Below are 18985 nucleotides of genomic sequence, written 5' to 3' on the forward strand. Positions count from 1 at the left end.
GACAACAATAAGAAAAAAATGAGGATAAGAACTTGTGGCCAGACATGGTGGCTCACTCCTGTAATACCAATGCTTTTGGAGGCCAAGGCAGGCAGATCACTTGAGCCCAGGAGTTAGAGACCCGCCTGGGCAACAAGGCAAAACCCTACCTCTACAAAAAAATACAAAAAATTGTCTGGGCATGGTGGCACATGTCTGTAGTTCCAACTACCCGGAGGGTGAAGTGAGAGGATCAGCTGAGTCTGGGAGGTGGAGGCTGCAGGAAGCTAAAATAGGAGGATAGCTTGAGCCCAGGAGTTCCATGCTGCATTGAGCTGTGATCTGCACTCCAGCCTGAGGGACAGCATGAGACTGTCTCAAAAACAAAACAAAACAAAACAAAAAGCTTTTGGTCTGGAAGTTTGAAGAGGTAATTAGGAGCTCCCATCAATAGAAAATTAAGCTTTTGTTGCCCTTTCTGCAGCCATCTTTTTTTGATTGGGGATGAAGCTGAAATTCAGTCCCATTTTCTCATCATTGATGAGAGATACTTAGAATGTAGAACACTTTATGCTCTCTAAAGGGAGATATTGTGCTAGTGTAAATTACTGTGCCTTCTGTTCTTGAATAATTTACCTACTTATAAAATGGGGAGAATCTTGTGTCATGCAAATATTTTTATGAATTATGGATTCAGGATTTTAGAATTCTATAATGAAATAGGCTAAGATTATAGATAATCAAAGGACAAGAGTGTGTACCTGGGGTACTGCTATTTCAGTTTTTATTTGTTTGTTTGTTTGTTTTTGACAGAGTTTCACTCTGTCACCCAGGCTGAAGTGCATCATCATGGCTCAATGCAGCCTCAGCCTCCCAGGCTCAAGTGACCTTCCCACTTTAACCTCCAGAGTAGCTGGGGCTACACTTCAGGTGTGCACCACCATGCCTGAATAATTTTTTGTATTTTTTATAGAGACATTGTGTTGCTCAGGCTGGCCTCAAACCCTTGGGCTCAAGCGATCCTCCTGCCTCAGCCTCCCAAAGTGCTGGAATTACAGGGGTGAGCCACTGCACCTGGCCACTATTTTAGTTTTGAGTAATTCAGTGAATCTGAGGCTTTAAGGCATCTGAAGAGTCCTTGTTTCTGTCTTTCTGAGCAGTGGATACTCTGAGACTTAGCCACCACATATATTCCTTTCAGAATTGCCCTGTGTTACAGCATGCCATAGTTTGCATGAGGAATCTTGTCTTAAAGATTATAATTCAGGGCTGGGCGCAATGGCTCATGCCTGTAATTCCAGCTCTCTGGGAGTTCGAGACGAGTGGATCACTTGTGATCAGGAGTTCAAGACCAGCCTGATCAATATAGTGAAACCCCTTCTCTATTAAAAATACAAAACTGGGGCCAGGCGCGGTGGCTCACACCTATAATCCCAGCACTTTGGGAGGCCGAGGCGGGTGGATCACAAGGTCAAGAGATCAAGACCATCCTGGTCAACAAGGTTAAACCCCGTCTCTACTAAAAATACAAAAATTAGCTGGGCATGGTGGTGCACGCCTGTAGTCCCAGCTACTAGGGAGGCTGAGGCAGAATTGCTTGAACCCAGGAGGCGGAGGTTGCAGTGAGCCAAGATCGTGCCATTGTATTCTAGCCTGGGTAACAACAGCTAAACTCCGTTTCAAAAAATAAATAAATAGAAATAAAAATAAAAATACAAAATTAGCTGGGCATGGTGGTACACACCTGTAATCCCATCTACTTAGGAGGTTGAGTCAGGACAATCACTTGAACCCCAGAGTTGGAGGTTGTACTGAGCCAAGATCATACCATTGCACTCCAGCCTGGGCAACAAGAGTGAAACTCCACCTCAATTTAGAAAAAAAACAGATTATGATTCTTTCTCTGTCAAATCAGTAGTAACAAAAGGTGTCTGAGTTTTCAACTTTTATTGTCATTTGGTGTATGAGTGATTTATTTTCCAGCTGTGGAGCACTTTTCCTAAAACTAAAAAGAGAATCAGAAGTGTTGAGTGCTGATATATGTGTGTATGTGAAACAGACTGTGTTTTGTATTAATCAAATTTTGTAAGTTTAACAAAGATTATGCACTTTGTTTACTGTAGCCATTGTAATTGTGCCAATCATGATGTTATCATGCCAACATTTATTCCCTGAAATGTTTTTCTTTCCTTCTTTTTCTTACCAGATGCTCCACATCAAGAAGCAGAGTGTCCTGAGCGTGGCAGCAGAAGGAGTGAATGTGTGTCGCCATGGGAAACTGTGCTGGCTGCAGGTAAAAGACTTCTGAAAACTTCTTATTTTGAAGTAATTATAGAGCCACTGGTAGATTTGGATTTTTCTTTCTTTTTGAAAATTATATTTTAGAGATAGGGTCTTACTCTGTCACCCAGGTCTCAGTGCACATCAGAGTTCACTGCAGCATTGAACTTCTGGGCTCATGCTGTCTATCCTCTCACTTCAGCCTCCTGAGTAGCTGGGACTACAGATAAGTGTCACCACACCGAGCTTTATTTTTCTGAGATGGGCTCTTGCTGTGTTACCCAGGCTGATCTCAAAGTCCTGGCCTCATGTAATCCTCTTGCCTTAGTCCCCCTAGTCACTGGGATTACAGGGATAGGTCACTGCACCTGGCTCACTGTTAGATTTATGAATTGTCTTGTTTTTGCCACCCTAGTGTCATTGTTACATAACTTGTTGGAATGTTCTTCCTTCTCCTGGTACTCAACTTATTCTTTTCAAAAGGAAAGAGCTTCTATCTCCTTATAGATTCACTTTTTTTTTTTTAAGCTTAGTGGCAAGAATAGGTTCACTGTTACAGCCATCAGGGCTGTCTCACAGGCTCTGCTGGAGGTCTTTTCCAGCTCTGTCCTATCACCTTAGTTCTGTGAAGAGTGTCTTCTCTTTTCTAGGGTGGTAGTTTTCCACAGTAGGTTTCTCGCCACTTCATTTTAGTTTCCCCGGACCTGGGAGATGTCAGATGAGAGTCTCCATTATCATTATCATTAACATTATTATTATTATTATTTTGAAACGGAGTCTTGCTCTGTCAGCCAGTCTAGGGTGTAATGGTATGATCTCCACTCACTGCAACCTCTGCTTCTTGGGTTCAAGCAATTCTCCTGCCTCAGCCTGCTGGGTAGCTGGGATTACAGGCATGAGCCACCACACCTGGCCTACAGCTGTCCTTTCTGTGACTACAAGCAAATTAATGGACCCTTTTTCCCCAACCAGATCAAAGAGTTGAGTAACAGGATTGTTATATTTGTGCAGTACCTTACACTTTAAAAAACACATTTACAAACATTAGGGGAGTTAACTACTTTTAACACATTGAAATGTTGTTTCTGCTATTTTGCTGTTTCTTCCTTTTTTTTTTTTTTAATTTGAGACAGGATCTAGCCTTGTTGCCCAGGCTGGAGTGCAGTGGTATGATCTCTTGGCTCACCGTACTGAATCTCTGCCTCTCAGGTTCTAGGGATACTGCTGCTTCAGCCTCCCAAGTAGCTGGGATTATAGGCACTGGCCTCTATGCCTGGCTAATTTTTGTAATTTTAGTAGAGACAGGTTTTACCATGTTGGCCAGGCTGGCCTTAAACTCCTGACCTCAAATGGTATGCCCACCTTTGTTGAGAAATACTAAGTTTACTGTTGAGGAACATTAAGTTTACTGTTGAGAAACATTAGGTTTACTCTGCCCCAGTGGCTCCCTTGTGGAGAATACCTTTTAGTTTGCAATTAGTGGTAGACGGATAACAGCTGCCTACGTGGTATATTTTTGAGCTATTAGTAAATACAGAACACCTGTTTGTTAATAAAAATCACCTGTTTAAGAGAGCATAAAAACATGGATCAGAAGCTGCTACGGGCCTTCAGCCTGGAATGCTGTCAACCCCTGAGGCTCTCAGCTCGATGAGCTGCTGGCCCCAGGATAGACTCACTTTACTGTTCTGAGTGTCTGCCTCTCACTGCCGTCAGCGCCACCTGGTTGGGGGCCTCATGGCCTAGCTGGTACTCACTACGCCTTGGCCTACCGAAGTGCTGGGATTGCAGGCATCAGCCCCTGCACCTGGCCCGTATTTTCCTGTTTTTAATAACATGCTTATTGCTTTCTCTTGATTCTTCAGTTTTACAAATTATTCAATTTTATTATGATACATAAAGATTTTCCTCCTCTATTTTTTATTTATTTTTTAAATTTCTATTTTGTGTGATTTTGCTCCTTTATAGCACCCGCTTTTCCCTAGGTCTTTCCAACTTAGTTATGTCACAAATTTTTATCAAGACAGAATTCAGAATTTATGGGAGATGGAGGCAGGAGAATTGCTTCAATCTGAGAGGCAGAGGTTGCAGTGAGCCAAGATTGTGGCCCTGCACTCCAGCCTGGGCAACAGAGCGAGACTCCATAAAAAAAAAAAAAAAAAGACAAGAGTTTAGTCTACATGTTATTATGGCTGTAATGATAACTCGGCTGAGTCAAGGAGGATTGTTTCTTTCTAGTAACTATCTCACTTTATTGGCCCCTCCCTCCCTCCTTCCCTCCTTCCTTCCTTTAGTATATGTGCTGCTGAGGCGAGCACCAAGGTTTTGTTTGTTTTTTTAATATGGAGGTGGGGTCTCCCTGTGTTGCCAAGCCTGACAAGGGTTCCACCCATCTTGGCCTCCCAAAGTGCTGGTATTATAGGCCTGCACCACCATGTCAGGCCCCCCCACCTTTTGTTTTTTTAATTTTTAAGACACTAAGAAAAGGCCTGGCCAGGCACAGTGGTTCATGCCTGTAATCCCAGCACTTTGGGAGGCTGAGGCAGGTGGATCACAAGGTCAGGAGTTCCAGACCAGCGTGGCCAATATGGAGAAACTCTGTCTCTACTAAAAATACAAAAAATAGCTGGGCATGGTGGCATGCGACTGTGGTCACAGCTACTCGGGAGGCTGAGGCAGAAGAATCACTTGAACCCAGGAGGCAGAGGTTGCATGAGCCAAGATCATGCCACTGCACTCCAACCTGGGCTACAGAGTGAGACTCCGTCTCAAAAAAAAAAAAATTCATAGGGCTTCCAGATAGCTGAGCAGGGGGTGGTACCTGGGGGGTGGTGGACTCCTCCCTCCATTCCTTGTCCTATGTATCTCTTCAATCTGACAGTTTATCTGTATCTTTTGTATCTTTCATAATATTCAGGTTGAGGGCTCAGTTCCACAAGAGGGCAGTCTTGTGGGACTGAGGCCTCAACCTGTGGGGTTTGGCACTATTTCCAGGTAAACAGCCTCAGAATTGAATTAGAGGACACTAAGCTGGTGTATGCTGGAGAGTAGCAGCAGAATTGCTTGCTTCAGGTGTGAGGAAACAACCCACACACATCTAGGGTGACAGAAAGTTCTTTTTTTTTTTTCTGAGATGGAATCTCACTCTGTCGCCCAGGCTGGAGTGCAGTGGCATGATCTCGGCTCACTGCAACCTTCACCTCCCAGGTTCAATTCTCCTGCCTCAGCCTCCCAAGTAGTTGGGGTTACAGGTGCCACCAAATCCAGCTAATTTTTGTATTTTTAGTTCACCATGTTGCCAGGCTGGTCTCGAGCTCGTAACCTCAGGTGATCTGCCCACCTCCCAAAGGGGTAGGATTACAGGCATAAGCCACTGCACCTGGCCAGAATGTTCTGTGTTAAGTAGAGAGTATAGGGGAAAAAAAGCACTTTTAGTTTTTTTCCCTATATCTCTTAAGTCTAATACTTCAGGAAAACACCAGTTTAAGGTGAATGAACAGTATCTCATTGTTATCAACGGAAAATGCTATTTCTCTGAGTTCCTTAATATGAATGATTGTGTTAGGTGTTACATAAAATTATTCATAAGAGGAGATCCCTGCCCTCTAGCAATTTAAAACAGGCAACAAATACACTGACACAAATGGTAAAATGTCAAATATTCAATGCTGCTTACAGACCAATTTTATGTAATTGTAAGAATTCTAAGTTTGTTTCTTTTCTTTTCTTTCCTTTTTTTTTTTTTTTTTTTTGAAACAGAGTCTCATTCTGTTGCCCAGGCTAGAGTGCAGTGGCAAGACCTTGGCTCACTGCAACCTCCGTCTCCTGGGTTCAAGCAATTCTCCTGCTTCAGCTTCCCAAGTAGCTAGGACTACATGAGCCCATCAGCATGCCTGGCTATTTTTTGTACTTTCATTAGAGACAGGGTTTCACCATACTGGCCAGGCTGGTCTCAAACTCCTGACCTCAGGTGATCTGCCCACCTTGGTCTCCCAAAGTGCTGAGATTACAGGCCTGAGTCACCATGCCCAGCCAACATTGTTTCTGATCACAAAAATCACAAAAGCAGCATAGCTGGATGATCTACTAAGACGGAAAAGACAAAAAAAAAAAAAACATTCAGATGCCAGACATGGTGGCTTGTGTCTATATCTCATGACTTTGGAGGCTGAGGTGGGAGGATCACTTGAGGCCAGGAGTTCAAGTCTAGCTGGGGCGCCAAACAAGATCCCTGTCTGTACCAAAAAAAACCAAAAAAAATGTAATTTAAAACACAACATCCAAATGAATCGAGAAAGCTAGGCATGTGACAGTCTGATACCATTTCTGTCATTTCAGGAGCTGAACTATATATATATATATATATGTATATGTATACATACATACATACATACATACACATATGTATGTATATATAAACCCTAAAAACATTACTCTAGGCCAGGTGTGGTTGCTCACATCTGTAATCCCAACACTTTGGGAGGCCAAGGAAGGAAGATTGCTTCAGCTGAGGCGTTTGAGACCAGCCTGGGCAATGTAGCAAGACCTTGTCTGTATTAAAAATTAAAAAAAAAAATTGGCTGGGTGTGGTGGCTCATGCCTGTAATCTCAGCATTTGGAAGACCAAAGAGGTCAGGAGTTTGAGACCAGCCTGGCCAACATGGTGAAACCCTGTCTCTACTAAAAATACAAAAATTAGCTGGGCATGGTAGCAGCTGATTGATCCCAGCTACTAGAGAGACTGAGGCAGAAGAATTGCTGGAACCCAGGAAATGGAGGCTGCAGTGAGCAGAGATTGTGCCACTGCATTCCAGCCTGGGCAATAGAGTGAAACTCTGTCTCTAAATAAATAAATAGATAGATGAAGTGAAGATGTTAGATATTTTAACACGTCTTTTACTTTTCATCCTCAGATTTCCCTTCCTTAGTTCTTCCTTATCCTATGATGTGTGTGTCTGAATGGTCTATTGTAGGTGGCCACAAATTGCCGAGTTTATTTATTTGACATTTTCCTTCTGGGAAGTCGAGCTTTCAACAATGGACTTCAGATGATATTAGAAGACAAGAGAATTTTGAAGGTAAGTGTGTAAACCAATTCCTGCTCTATTAAGATAAGCAGCCTGGTTCTAATAACTGTTCCCTTCTGATTCCTTAGATTATCCATGACTGTCGTTGGCTTTCTGATTGCCTCTCTCATCAGTATGGAATTTTGCTGAATAATGTCTTTGACACACAGGTACATGAAGGGAAGCACTGGATTCAAACCAATATACATAGCTCCTGTTGATAAAAGAGCTCGTGCTCGCTTTGGCAGCACATATACTAAAATTGGAACGATAAAAAGGCTCATCTGGTCATCTGATAAGTGAAAGTCTTTTTAATTTTTTGGGGGGGGCCCCATTTCTGCTCACTTGTCATGTAAAATGTACAATATTTGAGAAGATTTAGTTTTCTCTAAAAGCACTGCAGAGAAGTTACTTAAAATTATTTAGAAAGATGTTTTCCTCATTTTGCTCCAGAATTTGTCAAATAAGAAGCAAGATCCATAGTCCATAGCATTGTGAATCTTGAGCAATTTAGGGATCATTGAGAAGCCTGACATGGGAGACGTAGTGTGAGAGGAGCCTTTACCACATATGTAACAATTATGGCAAACTGACATCTAACTCAGGAGTACAGGTTGTCCTGCATATACCCCCCAAATCTATTTGGGCCCAAAACAGCCTGAAGTGATATAATTCGTCTGTCATCTAAGGAACCTTAGAGAAATAAAAATTCCCTAGATTCTACTAGCCATTATTATTTCGTTATTATTATTACCATTTACAAGCAGAGTCTTACTATGCTGCCCAAGCTAGTCTCAAACTCTTATGCTCAAGCCATCCTTCTGCCTCAGCCACCCAAGTACAGGATGAACCTCTACTGTCTCTTAGAACTGATCTAGGTTTCTGGTTTGGCTGTGAGAGCACTAAAACCACTAGTTTTCATTATGTTTTCTTTAGGTACTTCTAGTCTTTTAGGTTTATGACTGAAAGGGAAATCTTGACTGTACAAGCCTAGAGCCTTTGGAGAGAAATTGAACTAATGAGTTGGTTCTAACTATTTTTGAGCAGCAATCCCTATTCAATTTTATGTTACTATATTTGGTTCATTTTTTCTGTTTATATATCTATCCACAATGAATTTGCTGCCATTTCTAACTTACGTGTTCCTTTGTGCCTTCTTTCAGGATATTTCACTAAATAGAGATTGCTTTTATGCTTACTCCAAACTCTAAGATAATTGCTGCTTGTTTCCTTGAGGCCTTTAGGCTTCTTGATTAGATCTTATACATATTGTCTAATGAAGACCTTGGCATATCTGTTCATGTTTTTCTTTTCAGATTTACATAGTCCAAGAAGCAGAAATTTCACCAATTTGTTTTTCTATAACAGCATTTTAGTTTCTTACTGCTGCTGTAACAAATCACCACAAATTTAGTGGCCTAAAACAGTACAAATTTATGACTTTATTGTTTTAGTGGTCAGAAGTCTTGAATCATTTTCATTAGGGTAAAGTCAAGGTGTTCTGCACAGCTGGTTTCTTCTAGAGGCTCTGAAGAGAGAGTTTCCTTGCCTTTTTCAGCTTTTAGCGGCCAGTTATATTCCTTGGCTTGTAGCCCCTTCCTCTGTTTTCAAAGTGCATCACTGTAATCTCTGCTTCCATCATCACATCACCTTCTCCTCTGACTATAGTAAAATATCCCTGTGCCCCGCTCTTAAAAAAGCACTTGTTTACCTGAATTGAACCTTAGAAAGACTGGAAAAAACAACACTTGTTGGCCGGGTGCGGTGGCTCATGCCTGTATTCCCAGTACTTTGGGAGGCCGCAACAGGCAGATCACGAAGTCAAGAGATTGAAACGATCTCTTGCCAACATGGTGAAACCCTGTCTCTACTAAAAAAAATTAGGTGTGGTGGCGTGTGCCTATAATCTCAGCTACTCAGGAGGCTGAGGCAGGAAAATAGTTTGAACCCCAGAGGTGGAGGTTGCAGCGAGCCAAGATTGTACCATTGCACTCCAGCTGTGGGTGACAAGACTCCATCTCAGTGGTGGGGGGTGGGGAAGAAAGTAGATAAGGACACAGTAAATTTGGATTGCTGGCTATGATGGTTTGTGCCTATAGTCATAGTTACTGTGAAGGCTGAGGTGTGACGATTGCTTGAGCTAAGGAGTTTGGGACTGTAGGGCACTGTGCTGATTGGGTGTCCATACTGAGACTGGCATCAATGTGGTGGCCTCCTAGGAGCAGGGAGAACTACCAGGTTGCCTAAGTGAAGGTGAATGAGCCCAGGTCAGAAATGGACCAGGTCAGAACCCCCCTGCTCATCAGTAGTGGAATCTTGCTTGTGAATAGCCATTGCACTCCAGCCTGTGCAACATAGCAAGACCCTGTCTCTAGAAAACGTTGAGCCGGGCGTGGTAGTAGGTGCCTGGAATCCCAGCTACTTGGGAAGCTAAGGCAGGAGAATCACTTGAACCCGGGATGCAGAGGTTGCGATGAGCTGAGATTGCGCCATTGCACTCCAGCCTGGGCAATAAGAGCGAGACTCCATCTCTAATAAAAAAATAAAATAAATAAAAGAGTTGAAATTAGTCAGGTGTGGTAGTGTGCACCTGTAATCCCAGCTACTCGGGAGGCTGAGGGAGAACAATCGCTTGAACCTGGGAGGTGGAGGTTTTAGTGAGCTGAGATCCTGCCACTGCACACTGCATTCAAGCCTGGGTGACAGAGCAAGACTCCAACTCAGAAAAAAAAAAAAAAGCTTTTTTTTCCCCATTTTTTCAGAATAAGTTGACTGAACAACTTTAAATATCATGATGACGTAGTCTGTCATGTGGATCCTTGGGGAAAATGGTAGTTAGACATATCTCTAAATATATTTCTGCCATGAGATAGCTCTCTGTATATATTCAACTGGTCTGTTTGTCTTTTTAAATACCACAGGTAGCAGATGTCCTTCAGTTTTCCATGGAAACGGGTGGCTATCTTCCAAACTGCATCACTACTTTGCAAGAGAGTTTAATCAAACACCTTAAAATAGCCCCTAAATATCTCTTTTTTCTAGAAGAGAAACAAAAACTGATTCAGGTGAGTGTTAAAGGATGTTCTGTATGACATTATCTTTTTTCAAGTGTTTTCTGAGCAGTTTTGTCAGCCTGTTACATAGAAAAACGACAGCTGCCATGTAATCATAGGAACATTGCCGAAATCTTAACTGTGCCAAATGGGAACAGTTTATATCTGGTCTCAAGTGGATAAAAGCCAAGATCCAGGTTTGTTGGCTATCTTAGCATTCTTAGGCCAGCCGTGGTGGCTCACATCTGTAATCCCACCACTTCAGGAGGTCAAGGCGGGTGAATCACCTGAGGTCAGGAGTTCAAGACCAGCATGACCAACATGGTGAAATCTTGTTTCTACTAAATATACAGAAGTTAGCTGGGCATGGTGGCCGGTGTCTATAATCTCAGCTACTCAGGAGGCTGAGGCAAGAAAATCACTTGAACCCAGGGTTGGGGCTGGGGTGGTGGAGGTTGAGGTGAGCCAAGATGCGCCGCTCCACACTTCACTCCAGCCTTGGCAACAGAGACTCTGTCTCAAAAAATAAAAATAAATAAAAAGTCTTATTTTTTATTTTTTTTTAAGATGGGGTTTCACCATGATGGCCAGGCTGGTCTTGAACTCCTGACCTCAGGTGATCCACCCATCTCTGCCTCCCAAAGTGCTAGGGTTACAGGCGTGAGCCACTGCGCCTGGCCAAAAGCATTCTTGAATAAATTTTCTAGCTGGGTCAAGGGGGGAGTTTTTGTGGGAATTTGGATCAAGTCAATGGGACGAAATCACCCTAGTTATTTATCCCAAAGTAAGGTGAATTTTCTTTAGCTCCTGATAATCCTTGCATGCTAACTTAGGTCATAAATATATTGGATACAATTCTGTTCACATAATCAAGTTTGCTGCCTCTAGCTTTGATAAGTCTTGATTGACCAACCTGCCTCTTCCTCTACCCCTCTCTTTCTCTGTTTTACACACACACTGTTAATGCAGGAGTATGTGTGCAAGTGGGTGTATGCTCAAAGGCTATCGATAGTGTGAAAGTAGAAGGTAATAATAGAAGAAAATGATAGTGTCTTAAATTAAGCAACACTTAAACAGTTATTTTCTTTAAAGTCTTGCTTACTATTCAGAGGAAATTGTTTTATTGTCTCCAGGAAAATCCAGAAGTATGGTTCATCCGACCTGTTTCACCCTCTTTACTGAAAATTTTGGCCCTGGAAGCTACCTACCTATTACCCCTTCGCTTGGCACTCCTAGATGAGATGATGTCTGACCTAACCACTCTGGTGGATGGATATCTAAACACATACCGTGGAGGGTCTGCAGACCGTCTTGGAGGCATCGAGGTAGCTGCAGCTCTCTGTCTTCAGAACCTCCTTTCGGCCTTCTTCCCATGGAAGGCAGACAAAGTGATACTCTTTCTTAATAGCTGCAATAATTTTGATGGGGCAAACGTGGTGATAAACATTCTTGAAGGGGCAACAGCTTGGGCATGATCCATCCCCTTGAACACCTTTTCATAATATTAAGTTAGGTTTCCAAGAAATATTTCTATCTAAGAATGGGTAAGTTTAATATTTCTGTATTTATGTATTCTATTTTAGTTTTTTGAAATGAAGTCTCACTGTCACTCAGGCTGGAGTGCAATGGCATGATCTTAGTTCACTGCAACCTCCACCTCTGGGGTTCCAGCAATTCTCCTGCTTCAGCCTCCTGAGTAGCTGGGATTACAGGCACATGCCACCACACCCAACTAATTTTTGTATTTTGGGTAGAGATGGGATTTCACAATGTTGGCCAAGCTGGTCTCAAACTTCCAACCTCAGGTGATCTGCCTGCCTCGGCCTCCCAAAGTGTTGGGATTATAGGCATGAGCCACTGTGCCTAGCCTAATATGCCTCCCCTTTCCTCCCCTTTCGTTATTTCCCCTCCCCTCTTCTTTCTCTAATGGAGTCTTGCTCTGTTGCCAGGCTGGAGTGCAGTGGTACAATATCGGCTCACTGCAACCTCTGCCTCCTGGGTTTAAGTGATTCTCCTGCCCCAGCCACCAGAGTAGTTGGAACTACAGGTGCATGCCACCACGCCCAGCTAATTTTTGTATTTTTAATAGAGACAGGATTTCACCATGTTGACCAGGATGATCTCGATCTCTTGACCTCGTGATCTACCCGCCTTGGCTCCCAAAGTGCTGGGATTACAGGTGTGAGCCACCACATTCAGCCTTTTTTTGTTTTTGAGATAGAATCTTACTCTGTCACCCAGGCTGGAGTGCAGTGGTGCAATCTTGGCTCACTGCAACCTCTACCTCCTGAGTTCAAGTGATTTTCCTCCCTCAACCTCCTGAGTAGCTAGAATTATAAGCATGCACTGCCGTGCCCAGCTAATTTTTGTATTTTTAGTAGAGATGGGGTTGGTTAGGCTGCTTTGGAACTTCTCACTTCATGTGATCTGCCCACCTCAGCCTCCCAAAGCACTGGGATTACAGGTGTGAGCCACTGGGCCCAGCCCTTTTTCCTGACTCTATCAATCCACAATTGGTTGAATCCATGGATGCAGAACTCATGGATATGGAAAGCATCTCAAGAGAGAAGACTGCGTATTTGTTTGAGAACATTAATATCAGGAATGTACAAAAATTGTGACAATCACCACTATTTTAGCATTTTTGAAGCTATTACTGAAACTAGAAAATAAAATATGAGCTATGAAAATTGAATAAAGGAATTGGAATTATGACTTGCCAGTTACACAACTAAAAACTGAAGAGAATCAACTGAAAAAGACTACCACAAACAAAAAGGCAATTTGTAAAGTGCCTGGTACATACGTAAAAATTAATAGCTTTTTGATATCCGTATGAGCAGCTAGAAAATATAATCAGAGGCTGGGTGTGGTGGTTCATGCCTATAATTTCAGCACTTTGGGAGGCTGAGGAGGGAGGATCACTTGAGCCCAGGAATTCAAGACCAGCCTGGGCAGTGTAGTGAAACCGTCTCTTCAAAAAATTTAAAAATTAGCCAGGTGTGGTAGCACACACCTGAAGTTCCAGCTACTCTGAGCTGGGGAGGCTGAGGTGGGAGAATTGCTTGAGCCCAAGAGGTGGAAGTTGCAGTAAGCCATGATCATACCACTGCATGTCAGCCTATATGACAGAGCAAGGCCCTGTCACCAAAAAAAAAAAAAAAAAAAAAAAAAAATTAGGCATGGTGGCATGTACCTGTGGTTCCAGCTATTCAGGAGGCTGAGGCAGGAGGATCACAAAGTTAGAGGTTACAGGAGTTAGAGGTTACAGTGAGCCATGATCACATCATTGCACTCCAGCTTAGGCAACAGAGCAAGACCCTGTCTCAAAAAAAAAAACCGTCCCCCAAACCTGAAAGAGTTAACAAAATAAAAATTTGGAGGAAAAGAAAAATGTAATCTGATGAAAAAAATATGTATATGTATATGATCATACATGAGTAGACTACATTTGGTAGATAACACAAGAAACTGAGAATATGTACCTGCTAAGGCAACTGAAGCCAGGTTGGAAGGGAAACTGTATAATTTTTATACATATGTGCATACACACACAGACACACAGCTCTATGGATTCACTGCCTTTACAAAATATGGAAATTACTAGAAAAATGGTACTACTATAGTTGAAGACACCAGAGGGTGCTATATGAACACATTTGAATAGACCCTCATTTACCAATTACCATTTGTACAATAGAAGTGATTTCAGGCTGGGCACGGTGGCTCATGCCTGTAATCCCAGGATTTAGGGAGGCTGAGGCGGGTGGATCACAAGGTCAGATAGAGACCATCCTGGCCAACATGGTGAAACGCTGTTTCTACTAAAACTACAAAAATTAGCTGGACATGTGGAGTGTGCCTGTAATCCCAACTACTCAGAAGGCTGAGGCAGGAGAATCACTTGAACCAGGGAGTCAGAGGTTGCAGTGAGCCGAGATCGCGTCACTCTACTCCAACCTGGCAACAGAATGAGACTCTGTCTCAAAATACAAAAGAAGTGATTTTAAGTACCATATTCAGAAGTTTAGTTATAGTAAACTTGTGTTTACTTTCTCTTCTTAGCCTACATGTATGGAGCTGCCAGAGGAACTGCTTCAACTCAAGGACTTCCAGAAGCAGCGCAGAGAGAAAGCTGCAAGAGAATATAGGGTGAATGCAAAGGGACTCCTTATAAGGACAGTGCTACAGCCAAAGAAATTAGTGACAGAGGCAGCAAGGAAACAGAATGTCAAAGGTTTCCTATTTGGTAAAAATTCTAGGATAGATAAAACTCCAAGTTTTACATGTCAAGACTTTCATGGGGATGTGAATTTACTGAAAGAAGAATCTATGAATAAACAAGCTACAAAACCTCAACATCTACCTCCCATAGAAGAAAGGGAAACCAGTGAGGATACCAGTAACAAAATCATTTGCCCTGAGTCAAAGGGGTCAGAGGACCAGAGAATAACTCAGAAAGAACACTTTATGACACCCAAACATGAGTTTCAGGCAAATTTATCTTTGAAAGAGAAGATAGAACAGTTATTGATGGTGGGAAAAAAGGAAGATTTAAAATGCACAAAACAGGCTGTTTCAGTGTCTCCTTCTCTTTCTCAGGACACCAGAGTGTCTCTAAGTAACACCTTTTATCCTACAAGAAATGCTGTGCTTTCCGCACTCCCTCCCTGTCCAGCCTTGGAGAAGGCTCATTCCTGGATAAATGCCTCTCTAAATCTTTCTTAGAGACGCACAGTTTGTTCTTGAGGCCATGCGGGTGGCTTATTTCCTTTGCCATCAGGGCCTTCCACAGTGCCTAAGTTTCTCATGTTGTAAATTTAGTAATGCTTCAGTTACAGGGGAAAATTATATTCTCTTGCTTACTCTGGTGTTCATGGTATGTGGAGAACGAGAATGAATAAGTTATGTGAATAATGGAAGAAGTGTAATTTCTGATTATGTCATTGTGCAGAAATGTTCGAAGTGACCAGAGTGTGTTATTTCTCATAAAAGGGTTTAGAGGATACCCTCATAGGATAGGTTTAGAGGATTTGAAGAAAGGAAAAGGGTTTAGAGGATTTGAAGAAAGGAAAAATATTGGAATCTTGGGCTTAGATTCAGGAAGACTCCATCATTTAAAAATTTTGTTTTACTTCTTGGCTTTTGGATTCCTTTGAAGTGAGCTGGTAAAACTATTAATGATTCATTTTAAAAATTGGTATCTGATAACTTTACCAGTATATTTTTCTTTTTATTTATTTTTTTAATTGCTCCTATGGGCTACCCCATAGGCAGTGTCCCCAGAGTAGCCACTTTTTTCCTTTTTAAAATGTATTAACTTTATGTTTGAATGTTGAATGTGTTGTCTGTCTCATAGGTGAATAGTTAATGTTATAGGAATCAGTACTTTAGTATTTGGTTTTTTTGATGGGGTCTCACTCTGTCATCAAGGCTAGAGTACAATGGCATGATCACTGCTCACTGCAACCTCTGTCTCCCAGGTTCAAGCTATTCTCCTGGCTCAGCCTTCTGAGTAGCTGGGATTATAGGTGTGTGCCACCACACTTGGCTAATTTTTTGTATTTTTAGTAGAGACGGGGTTTCACCATGTTGCCCAGGCTAGTCTCAAACTCCTGACCTCAAGTGATCCACCCTCCTCCGGCTCCCAAAGTGCTGGGATTACAGGTGTGTGCCACGATGCCCAGCCAGTATCTTACTTTTAATTTTTTTCCTTTACTTTTAGCTAATTTTGTCCATTTTCCTAACAAAGCGGGGACCCTGGGTTTCTTTTTAGTCTATTATATAAACTTGAAGTCTGACTGTATTCTATTTGCCTGGAGTTAGTATACTTTCTTAGGTTGAAAGGAAGGCAGCTTGTATTGAGCCTTTTAAAGTATTGAATGCTTGCAAATTGCTCACATTCTTTTGTGTAAAATAATCAATAAACCTGTATGGCATACTAAAAAATAATCTCTTTTCTTAACTGGGTCAGGGTAGAAAGCAATGTCTGGATTTCTAGGTCCAGAGTCCAGTTTATAAATCTGTGTGATTTGGCTCTGTTATTTTTGCACTTAGGAACAGTATAAGATTAGGAACATCCTTGTTTGCACTACTTGATTCTATTATGAGTGCCACTGAAAGAATTGCTATGCCTTTCCAAACTCCAGAGCCCAGATCTAATCTGAGGTTAAGTTTAAGGCTTGGCTGGGCGTGGTGGCTCTTGCCCGTAATCCCAGCCCTTTGGGAGGCTGAGGCAGCTGGATGATTTGAGGTCAGGAGTTTGAGACCAGCCTGGCCAACGTGGTGTAACCCCGTCTCTGCTAAAAATATAAAAAACTGAGCCAGGTACAGTGGCATGTGCCTGTAATCCTAGCTATTTGGGAGGCTGAGGCAGGAGAATCTCTTGAACCCAGGAAGTAGAGCTTGCAATGAGCAGATATTGCACCACTGCAATCCAGCCTGGGCCACAGAGTGAGACTGTGTCACCAAAAAAAAAAAAAAAAAGGCCGGACACAGTGGCTCATGCCTATAATCCCAGCACTTTGGGAGGCCAAGGCAGGCGTATCAGTTGAGGTCTGGACTTTGAGACCAGCTCAGCCAACATGGGGAAACCTCTGTCTACCAAAAATACAAAAGTTAGCTGGGTGTTGTAGCAGGTGCAGGTGCCTGTAATCCCAGCTACTTGAGAGGCCGAGGCAGGAGAATCTCTTGAACCTGGAAGTGGAGACTGCAGTGAGCTGAGTTCTCGCTGTTGCACTCCAGCCTGGGCAACAGAGTGAGATAACGTCTCAAAAAAAAAAAGTTCTGCTGGATAGATAGCGCGCTTGAGAAGTACTGACTCCCCAGACTACATGAGCCTTTTGGGCTTCAGCATTCTCTTAAGTGAAACACTCATCTATACCTGAAACAGCATTTTTCTCTACATCTTCATTCTAGCCTGGAGTGCCTACCTAAATTCTATGTGTGTGGTTACACCCTACCACAAATGTCTGCTTTTGCTAGATTGAGCTTAAAAAATTCCTGTTACTCAAACCTATGGCTAGTGCTGTATGCTATTACCCAGATTTCTTGTCTAAATTGTGGGAAATCCTGCACTTTTGTCTCAACCCATTGTTCAGTTCTTTACTTTGTATTCTCCTAGTATGAGAGGTCATAAACCACGCTTCCTTGTTTCCCAAACTCTTGGAGTCTTGCTGTAGTCTACCACTAATTTTCTATATCCCCTCTACTCAGCTGAAATTTCTATACATAACATAATTAGAGATTCACAAGTCATCTGACCCTTTTAGTGTTGGAATAAGGAAAGAAGGTTAAATGACCACTCTGGACAAAAATGCAGCACTGAACAGGGAACCAGTGTTTCTGGGCTTCTTGTTCCTTTCAGCATTCTTTCAACTATAGTATGAAAAGTCACTGCAGCAGCTTTGCCCATATCTGTCTATGGGCTTGATAAATTATGATACATTAGGACTTTAATTCCCTAAAGGCAATTCTATCTTATCTTATCATTTGAGACAAGGCATGTCCCAACAGTGAGCTGAGATGAGGCCTTCGGTAAACCAGAGTGCCTGGGTGCAGTTGACTCACTGAGTCAGCCAGGTAATTTGTCAAAAAGGTACTTATTTTAAAACTAATACATCTGCAGAAATTCAATGTGTAAAATAAAAAATAACTTACAAAACATTTAGAAAATAAGATTAAAAAAACCACCACAGCCCTACTTTATACAATCCTTCCTGGCATTTTGATACTTTTCTTTCTATTCTCTCTCTCCCCCACCATACACACACACACACTTGAAACATAATTACAATTACACTGGAAATACAATTTTTGTGCTTTTGGTATGTATTTTTCTGTTTCGATATTTCATCATTTGATATTATGTATTTTTCTAGTGTGCTTATGTATTTTTAATTTTAAATCCTAACAGCCATCATTTTCATTAGCTATTTTATTTTTAATTTTAATTTTTTTTTTTTTTTTTTTAAGACAGGGTCTCACTCTGTCATCCAGGCGAAAGTGCAGTGGCACAATCTCGGTTCACTGCAACCTCCGCCTCCCGGGCTCAAGTGATCCTCCCACTTCAGCCTCCCAAGTAGCTGGGGCTACAGGCACACACCAGCAGGCCCAGCTAATTTTTGTATTTTTAGTAGAGATGGGGTTTCACCATGTTAGCCAGGTTGGTCTTAAACTCCTGACCTCAGGTGATCCACCTGCCTTGGCCTCTCAAAATGCTAGGATTATCAGATGTGAGCCACCAAGCCTGGCAGGATGTATTAGATACTTATTTTATTTTATTTTATTTATTTATTTTTTATTTTTTTGAGACAGAGTTTCCCTGTTATTGCCCAGGCTGGAGTGCAATGGCATGATCTCAGCTCACTGCAACCTCTGCCTCCCCAGTTCAAGTAATTCTGCCTCAACCTCCTGAGTAGCTGGGATTACAGGCATGCACCACCATGCCTGGATAATTCTGCATTTTTAGTAGAGATGGGGTTTCTCCATATTGGTCAAACTAGTCACAAATTCCCAATCTCTGGTGATCCGCCCACCTTGGCCTTCCAAAGTGCTGGGATTACAGGCGTGAGCCACGGAGCCCTGCCTGTTTGTTTGTTTGTTTGT

At 42.2% G+C, this 18985-nt stretch overlaps 1 protein-coding gene across 13 annotated transcripts in view; it reads left to right on the forward strand.

Annotated features, from left to right (window-relative positions):
* Nucleotides 1–16327, forward strand: part of EXD1 (exonuclease 3'-5' domain containing 1) — a 40940-nt gene extending 24613 nt beyond the window's left edge. For all 13 annotated transcript variants that reach the window (XM_035259789.3, XM_035259790.3, XM_035259795.3 and 10 more), the window contains 6 exons: nucleotides 2186–2272; nucleotides 7233–7337; nucleotides 7415–7495; nucleotides 10247–10390; nucleotides 11512–11703; nucleotides 14444–16327. In XM_035259789.3, the coding sequence (XP_035115680.1) occupies nucleotides 2186–2272; nucleotides 7233–7337; nucleotides 7415–7495; nucleotides 10247–10390; nucleotides 11512–11703; nucleotides 14444–15106 (1272 nt within the window). In that variant the 3' untranslated portion in view covers nucleotides 15107–16327. The remainder of the gene's footprint in view (nucleotides 1–2185; nucleotides 2273–7232; nucleotides 7338–7414; nucleotides 7496–10246; nucleotides 10391–11511; nucleotides 11704–14443) is intronic.
* Nucleotides 16328–18985: the final 2658 nt, after the last annotated feature.

The sequence above is a fragment of the Callithrix jacchus genome, chromosome 8 (assembly GCF_049354715.1).
Source record: "Callithrix jacchus isolate 240 chromosome 8, calJac240_pri, whole genome shotgun sequence".
NCBI lineage: Eukaryota > Metazoa > Chordata > Mammalia > Primates > Cebidae > Callithrix > Callithrix jacchus.